The sequence below is a fragment of the Vigna umbellata genome, chromosome 7 (genome assembly GCF_029865625.1).
Source record: "Vigna umbellata cultivar VRB3 chromosome 7, Vumbellata_1.0, whole genome shotgun sequence".
Classification (NCBI taxonomy): domain Eukaryota; kingdom Viridiplantae; phylum Streptophyta; class Magnoliopsida; order Fabales; family Fabaceae; genus Vigna; species Vigna umbellata.
The window spans coordinates 24,125,145-24,138,631 of NC_142171.1; the positions used below are offsets into that span (position 1 = coordinate 24,125,145).

At 31.8% G+C, this 13,487-nt stretch overlaps 1 protein-coding gene across 1 annotated transcript; it reads right to left on the reverse strand.

Annotated features, from left to right (window-relative positions):
* Positions 1-10,795: 10,795 nt before the first annotated feature.
* Positions 10,796-12,500, reverse strand: LOC124845809 (putative mannitol dehydrogenase). The gene is made up of 5 exons (XM_047322993.2): positions 12,382-12,500; positions 12,173-12,286; positions 11,523-12,036; positions 11,266-11,419; positions 10,796-11,157 (listed from the first exon to the last, which is right to left on the reverse strand). The coding sequence occupies exons 1-5, from the start codon at positions 12,477-12,479 to the stop codon at positions 10,952-10,954; spliced, it is 1,086 nt and encodes a 361-aa protein (XP_047178949.2). The 5' UTR covers positions 12,480-12,500; the 3' UTR covers positions 10,796-10,951.
* Between the last annotated feature and the right edge of the window lie 987 nt (positions 12,501-13,487).

Genomic DNA, 13,487 nt, shown 5'->3' on the forward strand with positions numbered 1-13,487 from the left:
TTACTAAATCCAAAACTAATAAAATAAGATTTAAACAAAGTTATTAATAAACTCCTAAAATTTAAGTTTATCCCAACATATTTGGGGGTAACAATTCATCGTCTTTGGAAATAACGATGGTCTAAAATCGTCATCATATGACCATTTAATTTTCATTTTTATAAGACATTCATATTTCGTGTCCTAATTTTTCACTACTTCCTTGTAGTTGTCTGTCACTTACCCTTGTCGCTGCTCAATTTGAAGACTTCCTTTTTTGTTGTTATCGTCATTCACAAGCCATTGTAGGTCACTTCCACCATTAAAACAATTGTTCAAGAGTATACTTTGTGCCTATTTTCTATACGCCTTTTTCCTTTGTCGTTGTTTGCGACCACCTTCCTGGCCTCCAGTGCCAACGTTCGTGATCACCCTGTTTGTCATTATGGTTATGTTGACCAACATTATCCTCATTCCCTCTTGTTTGTTACTCTTCTTTTTCAAAGTCAATATACATTATTAATATCTTACAAAATGTGTTAGTGTAAAATTATATTGAATAAGTTTATTGTTAGGAGTTATTATAAATGTTTTTTTAATATTTTGGTAATAAGTATGAATTGTTAGATAACTTTTCTTTAATTTAAGTACTATGGGAATTAATGAGTATGAATTGTTATTTGAAATATATGTTAAACGTGTTGGGATTAAGTCCGGATGTGCATGACCTTTAACAAACATTGAGAAAAACGTGAAATGCTATCGAAATGTGTTATTCAATTATAAGTGAATCTTCTCGAATTGGATAGGGTCATACCTTTTTATGAAAAAATGTGAGATTTGAATGCATTGATAGAAAACTAATTTCGATCATGTATTTATAGAACATATATATGAATTGGGATTGGATTAATTTGTCACGTATAAGTGATGATTACAAAAGAAGGGTTGGTGAGTTTTTACGGTTCGCTTAACGCAATGTTGGTAGTGTAGAAAATAGAGTAAGGATGAGATTTCCTTGTGTGAATTGTTTAAAAGGGAGAACATCTTTTATAATATACAACATGGATGTGACATGGTGAATTAGTAGACATTCCAAGTGTGATTGAAACACATGAATCTGTTGATTGGACAATGGACGGTAAATTGAAGATCACGGTCTGTGATGTTGGAGTACAAACCTTTGTTGAAGCGGTGTGTGAAAATATGACTATTAATGTAGAGAACCCATTATATCCTAGTTCAACTAACTTGACATGATTATCAATAGTATTAAGGTTAATGAATTTAAAGGCATTAAATGGGTAGACTAATGAAAGCTTCACAAAATTGATTTAGTTGTTGAAGGAAATGTTTCTTAAAAGTAATATACTACTTGATTGAATGTATGAGGTAATGAAGATCCTTTTTCTAATGGGTATGGAACACCAAAATATTCATTCATGTTCTAATGATTGTATTTTGTATAGAAAAAAAGTTTGCAGAGTCGAGAATTTGTCCCAAGTGTGGTTTGTCACATTATATAAGGTCAAAGATGGTGATAAGGAGAATAGTAATGAGATCATAAAGCACAACCCTCCTTTGAATGCATTTTGATATCCATCAATAATTCTAAGGTTTAAATGTATGTTTTTGAATCCAAGTGATGCTAGAAACCTTACATGGCATGTTGATGAGTGGAAATGTGTGGACTACTTCATTATACTACAAATTTTATGCAATCAAAGAACATTGATAAATAATTTCATGCACTCAAAAATGAATCAAGGAATTTTAGAGTTGGACTAGTTATAGATGGAATGAATCCTAATGAAAATTTTAGTATTAATCATAGTTCATGGCTTGTTTTGTTAGTATGGTGAAAGAAAATGTGAAAGTCCATGTACAAGTAGAGTTGCATTCATGAAGAAACTTGACAACAATTTGTACAAACTCGAGAAAGTGAGAAATGTGAGATTAGTAACATCACATATATTCTTTTTATTACTATTTCGTTACATATAATACTAAGTAAATTTCATTTAAATGTTTATAGGGTATTCAGAAAAAAGCACAGGAGATCCAAGCATATAATGAGACTCCTCATTTTCTCGTGGTGGTTATTAAAAGTAGAGTAGAAGATGATCAAAGAAAAGCTTAAAGTACATTATGTATCTAGCAATGACGATGGTAGTGCATATTCAAATTAACCTCCATCTCACCATCTTGCCATGACAAATGAAAGTAGGTTCATCTTAAAAGGTCAGGAACATGGACTTATGAAGAATCACAACTAGTAATTGAGCGGATTGTAAGTATACATGTTTCAATAGTTTAATTTAAAACTTATTATTCAATTTAAAGTCTTCTAATTATGTATGATTCCTTCTTGTAGGATTCTTTAGTTGAGTAGTAGACCCATGGTGTTTTCAATCCCATTGGTCGAGAGGTAATGTTGTTCTTGAATGACCTTAACAATGTTCGTACTATTGGATACAGTGTGAGGATTCGATGTTACTTTGGAGCCTCATTACAATTCCAATCTCATTCATCCTTTAGTGTTCTTACGGAGGAGTACTTGTAGTAAATGAAAGTTAACTTGGTTGAACAACTATGAGAGGAGATGAGAGAAGAACGAGAGCATATAAGAAAAATATTGGAAGAAATATGACAAGAGCAACAAGCGATGATGGAAGAATTTGAAAAGCGGCTAGAAAGCTTACTACTTTCGTAAAAGCACCCCATTGTAGTACAACTTGACCTTTCTCTTAGTGTAAGAGTCAACACTAAAAGGAGTTGCTCAATTGCAACTGAAATGAGGATTGAAATTAGCTTCAGTTGTCGATGGTGAGTTTTAAACGTTGGTTAATTATGTATCTCCCCCCCCCCCCAATTAGTGGTCCGCAAGCATTGCAAACATCGATCAGTTGGCCTAAACATCTCATTAGGATTAAACCACACAATGAATCGACTTGTATCACCACTAATATTGTTACACATATTGTATATATTATCCTAACTAATGTCATGTTTGCTTTGTGTGTAGCAACATGAAACAGAGTTGCACGTGGCTAAAAAAAATTGTCTCTTGAGGATCCACTAGTCACATTGACGGAGGTTGCTACAACCATAGGGATAAAGTCAATGGAGATTTCTTGGGATACTACTGTTTTTGGCAAGGATAACGAGCTTCCATTGTACATATACAAATATGATTCAATTAAGATCTTAGTAGGCAATGAGGAGTTCAATATACTTGTTTTATAGTTATGGATGATGTACGTAAACTTTTAAAATCATTCTTATTTGTACTGATGAACACCTCATATCAGTTTAGGACGTTAGGACGTTAGGGCTTGCTTCAAGAGCAGGGAGTTTATCACCATAGAGCTTGACAACATGGAGCTTGGCAACATGGAGCTTGGCAACATGGAGCTTGGGAGCAGAAAGCTCGATAGCAAAGCTAGATAGCATGGAAGCTCGACAACATAGAGCTTGGTAGAATGGAGCTCGGTAGCATGGCAACTTAGAGACGGAGCAAGGTCGCCTCTCATGGAAGGGCATGTTAACTGATTTGAATTCTACCCTTTTCATGCCTCTTCTCTTGGTTGAGCTCTCATTTTGAAGGTCCTAGCCATGCTTTCATCACTTACCTTAGTGATAACGGTTGAAAATACCGTTATCTGTTATGCAATTTTGATATTAAATCAACCCTTTTTGGACTTAGAAGCTTACTTGAACTCATGTTTTTAGTTTAGTTTTGTGAATAAGTAAGTAGAGGGTATACTTGATGATATTATCACTGAATTCCTTTGATTTTGTAGGGTTATTGGTATGATTTGGAAGAAGAGCAAAAGTATCAAGGAGTTGGAATTCAAGAGGGACAGTAAAAGCATCAGAGAAGTAGCACAAAGGTCACGCAGGGCGTCTGGCGCCCCATTAAGGGCGCTGAGCACCAACTTTTGTGTCGTATACCGCTTGGGTACCCTCTAAGGGGCGTTGAGCGCCAGTTTTCTGTAGTTTCGCCCGGTTACCCCCACTTAGGGCGCTGAGTGTTGCCGACGTTGGCCCATGATCCAATTCAACTGTATATAAGGACTTGGACATCCTAGAGGGAGTATCTTTTGACATAATGGACACAAATTCAGATTTTTCCAACTCTCTGGAGGCAGAAGTGGATGCGGAAGCTCTCCTCTTTGGTTTTTAGGGTTTATCTTTCATTCTCATTCCATTGTTCATCTAGTTTCTCCATGACAAGGGGAAACTAAATTGAAATTGTTGGGGGATGATGTAACCTTGTGACTCTCATGTATTTGAATTGGTTTTAATTGATATATGCTTCTTTCATTAATTGTTAGGGTTATTCTTCTTTGCTTTATGCTTGTTATGTTTAACTCATTCATGACAAGATTATTGGTTTTCGTGATATGGACACATATGAGGAAATCTAGATCTAGAGAATTTCTCCCAAAAGCAGTATTGCTCAGGGATAGGGATATGAGTTTTGGTCATCTTAAGCTTCTAACCGTAATGCAGAATTAATTATTAGAGATGCAAGGGATTGTGGTCTAGTAATTAAGGATAGACTTTCTTCGCCGAGGGATCGGGTTTTAAGTAATTTAGAAAGTGATGTTAACAATTGAATGAAGAAGATGAATTCTTATATGCATGAGAGTAAACTAGGTGAAATCTAAACCCCAACAACATACTCATTTCATATTTTCAATATCATTCATTCACCTTTGTGTTTCTCTTCAATTGATCAAAAGTGCATTCATATTTACTTTCTTATTTTTGCATTCAAAACCTTAAAATTGTTTTTCAAAGTCTTAACTAGTTAAGTAATTGCATGACTGTTTAGTGTCGTGAGTCTCTTGGGAAACGATACTTGATCTTACCAATTATTATTACTTGATACGATTCGATAGTGGAGATTTTTAAGGGATGTGAGACTTGGAATGCTTCCTAAGTTGTCCAGCAACGTCCCTAGTGTATCTTAATCCCACGTCTCTTAAATCTTCCATTCCTAAAGGGTTTATAAGCTTCCTAGCAAGTCTAGAATTCAAAAGCTACAAACTATGCATGATTACTTGCACTACAAGCAACAAAAGGAGAAAGCTTATTTATTCTACTCTTTTTGTGCTTTTTTTGTCACTCATAAACTCTTCATTGTTGCCCCATCTATGATCATATCAGATAACGAGCTTCCATTGTACATATAAAAATATGATTTAATCGAGATCTCAGTAGCTAAATCTATCGAATAGGGTGAAATGCCAATGTCAAATTGATGGAAATGCGGAAACAAAATAAGCCACACCACTTGAGGAGGTTTCTAGATAAGTGAGGAAGATTTGTCGCTTTGAATAGTGAAATTCAAATATAAGGATTAAACTTCTGAAATATGTCTTTACAACCAATACAACTCCCTATTTATAGCTTAAGGGTAAGTTGTCGCAAAATTAGGTCAAACTAAACATGGATTAACTCTTAATTACAACCCTTAATCAAAGAAAACACAAAAGCTAGATAACATGAAAGCTCAGTAGAAAAGCAACCCAACACCCCAACAACATAGAAGCTCAATAGCATGGTTATAAAGCAACACAAAAGCTTGGCAACACGAAAGCTCGACAAAATATAGCTCGATAGCATGAAGCTCGATAACATGGACCTTGGTAGCATGGAGCTTCGAGAGCAGGGATTTTAGCACCATAGAGCTTGGCAACATGGAGCTTGGTAGCAGAAAGCTCGATATCAAAGCTATATAGCATGAAAGCTCGACAACATAAAGCTTAGTAGAATGGAGCAAGGCCGCCTCTCAAGTCAGAGATAGATCAAGGTCGCCTCTCAAGTCAGAGACAGAGCAAGGCCGCCTCTCATGGAAGGGTATGTTGATTGATTTGAATTCTACCCTTTTCATGCCTCTTCTCTTGGTTGAGCTCTCATTTTGAAGGTCCTAGTCGTGCTTTCATCACTTACCTTAATAAATTTGGGTATCAAATTTAGGTATCTTCTCATTTTGTATCAAATTTAGGTACTTACATTCTTTCTGTTTGGAAGCAGGAAAGGATGACACATAAGGGTTTATAGACCCTCATTTCATGACCCCAAACGAGTAACAAGAGGCCAAAGACAAAATAGTACATCATTAATTCTATAATGCAATGAAAGAAACAAGTTTACCTTGTTTCATATATAGATAAGTAAATATATCCTTATTTTTAATTTCATAACTTATAGTTTTTGCATTTTAATGTTTGAACTAACTTTCAATGCAATCATTATTGGCACATGCTTGTTCTATTAGTATCAAAGTGTACTGTGTGACACCCGGGCACTGACGAGGGCGGGGAATGATCAGTGCAAGAGACACGAAGTGCAAGGGGCACAAACAAGGAGCGGCTCCTGGCAGGCTTCCAGTGGAAGGGACACATGGATGAATCGAACATACACCGGAATGAGAGGGATCTAAAGAGTGTATAGGTATGGGACTATACAGTTGAAGGATAGCTTAAAGGGATTGATTTGGCTACTCATACCACCAAAATCCATTTGCTTTTCGGTAGCCTAACCCATAAGAACTCTATGGTTAAGCGTGCTTAGCCTGGAGCAATTTAGGGATGAGTGATCTTCTGGGAAGTTTTTTTTTTTTCGTTTTCCCGAAAAGTGTGCGAGTGAGGAAAAGCACATTGGAAAGCCTAGTGGTGATGTGTGAGGGTAGTCAATATTCTCTGTAAGTTGTTGGGACGTTACAAGGGGTATCAGAGCCTAGCCTTCTCCCCATACGGTGTGGTTCAAGGACGAACCATGGGAAGCTGGTGGGCATGTGACACCTGGGCACTAACGAGGGCGGAGAGTGATCGCGGTGCAAGGACACAAACAAGGAGCGAAGTTGAAGGATATCTTAAAGGGATTGATTTGGCTACTCATATCACCAAAATACATTTGTTTTTCGGTAACCTAACCCATAAGAACTCTATTTTGCTCTTGTATAAACGGTCTCCCCCTCATAGAGACATATGTCTATTTTAAGAAATGCCTACATTGACCTTGAATACAATGTCATGTTTTTTAACATTGAATGTTTTTATTTTAGTGCTTTTAGTAGATATTTATATTGAGTGGTGGATCAACTATCACAACTCAAAATGTCACATGGATTTCCTTACAAGTATTTATAAGATATTATTCATTTACTTTTGTATTATTTAATTTATCTAAATATTCTACTATGGGTGTAATGCAATTAACAAACTAGGAGCTATGAGTGACGATCATTGTGCAACCCGGTTATCAAAGTGATTGGCATGAGAATATGTTATATAAACTCATTATTAACTTTCATATGCATTAATTTTAACTTCTAGTCACTTTTACAAAAGAGTGTTACTCCCACCACCACCACCAATTGCTCCCTACACCACCCCATACCCAATTTACCTTGATATAAAACGGATATCAACATCCGTTTCACCATCCCATACCAATTTTTTCAACGGATGTGGCGACATCCGGACGACGGATGTGGCGACATCCGTGGACGACGGATGTGGCGACATCCGTGGACGACGGATGTGGCGACATCCGTTTAAGTATTTTATTTTTTAGTTTCTTAAAATTTATATTTTAATTAATTTATAAATTACTTTAATTTTTTTTTTTTTTATAATATATTACAAAAATTAATTTTATTTTATTTAATTAAATAATTATTATTAATTTAATGAAATAATAATTATATATTAATTTAAAATATATAAATTAATAAACTACAAAAAACTACGGATGGCACATCCGTTTCATTTATAATATTTATATTATAATAATTAATTAATTAAATAATAACATATAAATTAAATTAATAATAATTATTTTATTATATAAAATAAAATAAATTTATATATAATTATATAATAAATTTAAAATAAAATAAAATAATATTTATATATTAATTTAAAATATATAAATTAATAGACTAAAAAAACTACCGATGTGACACGTTTGTTTAACTAATAACAATATAAAAGGTATTATAATAATTAATTAAATAATAATATATAAATTAAATTAATGATAATTATTTTATTAAATAAAATAAAATTAATTTATATATAATTATATAATAAATTTAAGATAAAATTAAATAATATTTATAGATTAATTTAAAATATATAAATTAATAAAATAGGAAAAAAAACTGCAATGTGGTACATACATTTAACTAATAATAATATTAAAAATATTATAATAATTAATTAAATAATAATATATAAATTAAATTAATAATTATTATTTTATTAAATAAAATAAAATTAATTTATATATATTTATATAATAAATTTAAAATAAAATTAAATATTAATTTAAAATATATAAATTAATAAACTGAAGAAAAAACTACGGATGTGGTCACATCCGTTTATTTAATAATATAAAAAATGATAAATTAATAAACGAAAAATTTAAAAAAAACTTGAACGAATGTAGCATATCCGGTAACGGATGTCACATATCCGTTGAAGTATTTTTTCTTTAACGAATGTCGACATCCGTTGAAGAAAAAATGTGGGGGTATAGGATATTTTAAAATATAAATGATAGTTTTGGAATTTTCAAAAAATGTGGTGGTGTAGAGAGCAATGTGGGGTGGTGTAGGGAGTAACCCTCTTTACAAAATTTCAAAATACCCAAGTCCATTGGATTCAAAAGCATTACCTTATATTCAACAACCATGGACAATATTTTCTTCGTTTAATCATTCCAACAAGCCATATTTTTGGGTCAAAGTCACAAATCAATCCCTCAATTTTCTTTTGTGTTAATTGACTATCTATTTTTTAAAAATTGATGCAATCATGTCCTTTCCGTTAGTACAACACTAACATGTTAAAGAGGATGTCACGTGTCAGATTGTAGTTTTTTTATTCTTTTAAATATTTTTTAATTAATTTTATTTTTTATATATTTTTTTAAATTGTCACATGTCAAATGTGTCATGTGACAATGATAGTATGATGTGATAATGATAGTGTCACATATCATTATCATGTTACGTGTCATTACACTAGTCACAATTTAGTCCGTGTATTTTTATTTTTATCTTAATTCAATCTTCTTTTTAAAATTAAATAATTTTGTCTCTCTAGATATTAAAACAAAATTTAATTTCTATATAATGTTGTAGAAATATGTTTATTAAATATTTTTATTAAGTTTAAGTTTATTTATATTTTATATTAATTTAATTATATAAATGTTAATTATATTCTTTAAATATATAAGTTTAAAAAATCATGCTGTGTATATTTGAAATTTTTCACCCAAAACAATATACAAAATAGTTGCTATTTTTTCAAAAAAATTATACAAGAAAATTTGTAATCTTCGTCAAAAAATTATATAGATATTTGCATTTTTGTAAGAAAAATTATATACTGAACAATAATGTTTTGTTAATTATTCGTATATATAGGTCATGTTAAATTTATTGTACGTTTGTATTTTTACTCTGATTTGTGATTGTATTTTGGCTTGAAAATGTTATTTTCTATTACATGATCCCAATATAAAAAATAAAAACATAAATGAATTTTCATAGTACTCTATGAAAAACAGGGGAAATGGTGGTATTGATATCACCCTTGACATACTCTATTATGAGATTTGTCACTCGAGCCTCCACACGAACTTGGAATGTCTGTCTATCTGGGTATTATTTATAATCTAATACATAAAAAGCATCTAACTAGTTAATTTAGAAGCTTTGTGATTAGGAAGCCATAAGCACAATGAATGCAATTATTGACACAATTTCAGCTATTATTTATTTTATCCAATTACTAATTAGTTGACTAAGAATACATATATTTAAAGATTTAAAAAATAATTCTAATATATTATTTTAGATATTAGTATAATATATATATATATATTTTTTATTTTTTATTATAAATATTATTATTATTTCAAAAAATAATTCAAATAATAGTTAAATTATAATTAATAGAATATTTAATATATTTTAACAATACAATTATAATTAATAGAATATTTGATATATTTTAACCACACCTAGGTAGGTATTACCTTTGATGTGATTGTAATTTAAAATTTAGTTGGATAGAGAAATAAGTATATCTATTTACCTACTTTCTAGATTTTGAACTTTTCATAACCTTACTAAAGAAAATATTATAATGTCATAGATTATTATTGGATGGGCCGAGTCAAAACTTTTTAAAGTCAAACTTTTTTAAAGTCAAACTTTTTTAAACGATTTAACAATCTAATTATATGGTAACGTAAACTAAAATATTAAATCAATACTAATCAGTTATTGCCTAGGAATGGAATATCTCTCTACCTTTTAGTAGAATAAGTTCCATGTTCTGTGCTGAGTTGTCTATATTGAAGTGTCGTCCTCTGTTTTTGATAGCACATAATTTTATTACGGAGTTGTTGTATATTTTTTGTTTTATTTTTAGGTTTTAACTCTCTTTTTTTATTAGTAATCAATTTCATTAATTAGTAATAAATATTTTAATTATAATTTTATATTTTAAAAACATTTTATCTTTATTTACTATTTTTGATCATAAATTTTTAATAGACATTTTTTTTTATTCCACTCGTATTATATAGATACTACATTTTCAATTACTTCAAATAATTTTGTACTCCACTAATATATTTTTTTAAAAAATTTTAGAAATTGAGGCATGTTGAAAATTTATTAAAAATAAACAATATGAATTTGAGTTTTGTAATTTGACTTCTAAATATGATTAGAGTTCATAATAGACCAATAATTTTTTCAGAGTTTGCAAAATTAGGACTTAAGTTAAAAGTCTATTTAAGGTACAAGAAAATACTATATATTGATAAAATTTTATCGACAGAAATTCTTTTATAAACTACCCAAGTGCAATCATAGCATATTGTCACTTTTTTTCTCTTACAATGTTTCACGTATACTAGAATGGCAAAAACTTCAAGGGCTTGGTTTTAGAGTGTTTCCTATGTCAATCACAAATCTGTATTTTACATCTGCTTTGAGGAGACGGTCCATTGCAGTGTTGACATAATGAATAGGAATGACCTCAATGATAGGTTTTACGTTGTGTTTAGCAGCAAAGTCGATCATCTCTTGGGTCTCCTTTATTCCTCCAATCAAACTTCCGGCTACTATCTTTCTCCCTAGCAAACCAAGTACTTATTTACATCAAAATGCTGATTAAACTTTGATATATATGTGAATACGCAGACGCATATGCATCTGTATTTTGTACTAAATCACTTGCTTACCATTAAGTAAAGGAAAGATTGGCAGCTCCAGAGGCTTCTCCGGTGCACCCAGCATTACAAGCTTTCCATGAGACTTCAGCAAACCAATCAGAGGTAACAAAAGATGAACGCCCGAAACTGTGTCGATAATACCATCCAAAGTACCCTTTGCAGCCTACAAAATAATCAGAATTACTTAATTCAAAGAATGTGTATTTTCATAATATTCTAAATGGATGCTGTAATACATATACATATATATATATAGACATACATACCTGCATCTGATCTTGGTCACGGCTTATCAGAAAAGAGTCAGCTCCAAGATGTTGTATTGCTTCCTCCTTTTTGTAAGGTGAAGTACTTATTACTGTGACGTTGGCCCCAAAAGCTTTGGCAAATTTTACAGCCATATGGCCTAGTCCACCGAGACCAACCACACCCACATGCAGACCAGGTTTGTCTAGTGCAAAATATCTGAGAGGGCTATAAACTGTGATGCCAGCACAAAGGAGAGGTGCAGCAGCATCAAGTGGTAGGCCATCAGGAATTCGAACCACAAAGTGTTCGTCTGCAACCATTGAATCAGAGTAACCTCCATATGTGATGCTACCATCTTTATATTTGGCACCATACGTGAGAGTATATTGTGGACAATAATTCTCAAGATTGTCAGAACAGTTCTGACAGCTGCGGCAGGAATCAACCAAGCATCCCACACCCACCTTGTCCCCAACTTTGAACTTTTCTACTTTGCTTCCCACTTCTGTCACTACACCAGTCACCTCATGCCTGCACCATTTTACATTATTAGAACAAAACTGAATCTGTTACCTAATATAACAAAAGCCTTAATATATCAATGACTGAAATCAAGTGTCTCACTACATAAATTATAGAGTCCTTTAGCATGTCTTAAAGTATATACCCTGGGACTAGTGGATAGGTGGAAGTGCCCCATTCGTTTTTTGCGTTGTGGAGATCAGAGTGACATATCCCACAATACAACACTTTGAATGCAACGTCTTTTTCACCAGTTTCCCTGAAAAATAAATTGCAAAACAAAAACTGAATCTGTTAGTTAAGTGGGTGGCAATTTAACTTTGTTCTTAACATTTTATGTGTTTATTAGAGAACCTTCTGGAGAAATCGAAAGGGGAGAAAAAACCAGAAGGGTCCCTAACTGCCCATCCGAATGCTTTTCTGGGATGCTCAAGTTCAGCTTGTGCAGCCATTTCAATCTGTTACAGTATTTGATCAGAAAATAAGTGCAATGAATGGAGCAGTGAGAAGAAAGAGGTATTTATAAGTGCATTCATGACGAAGGTTGTGACATTGACGTATTTGGTAACGTATGTCTAACGTATCTGGTGACGTTGTTTCTTGATCTATAAGCTTGACATGTAGTGAAGGCGGCGTTGTGGTCATTGTGTTCGAAGTGAAAAGGCATAAAGAAATGGATCCTCGTTTACTAAAAAGGTCTTTACGAAACTTTGATCACTTTTGAAAATGAATACGAGAAATTGAGAGTATTTGAGAATAAATATGTATTGTTTTTTTTTTAAATTTGAAAATGAAAAAGAATAAATTTAAAAATAAAGTGTGTGAAAAATTTGATTAATATGATAAATTTAAAAAATATTAATACATAGAAAATGAAGATTATCAAATCCTTCTAATGTTATAAGTAATTTAAATTTATATTTATGAGTTACATATGAATCCGTCACACAAACTCAACTTCACATTTGTGGTTCATCTTCAATCAAAAATTGTGGTTTATCTCCATTTTCATCATTATGGAGATTGTAAATAATAGAATATTAAGAGCTCGACAATACACCTACATTTGACAACACACTTCCTATCAATGAACACAAAATTATGGATCCATGAATCACCCATACAGATAACTTACCTCAAACAACTCAAAACACTTATCTCTCCACCACATCCAAAGAAAATGAACTCAACTTCTCAACGTCTAAAAATTTATACATTATATGGGAATCTCTGTCTAATCGCGTAACCAACTATGCACGTAAACAAACCAAGCTGAAGATAAAATGTATTTTCATAAATAATACCTAAAATTAGCATGATTAAAGAAAAATTCAAAAATCATTCCATTTTACAAAAACTTCAAATTTTCTCACTTCCAAATACGTAAATATAATTTCATTCTCAAATTCTTCTTTCCCAATATTTATAAATAAATAGTTTTTCACCCGAAAATAACACCA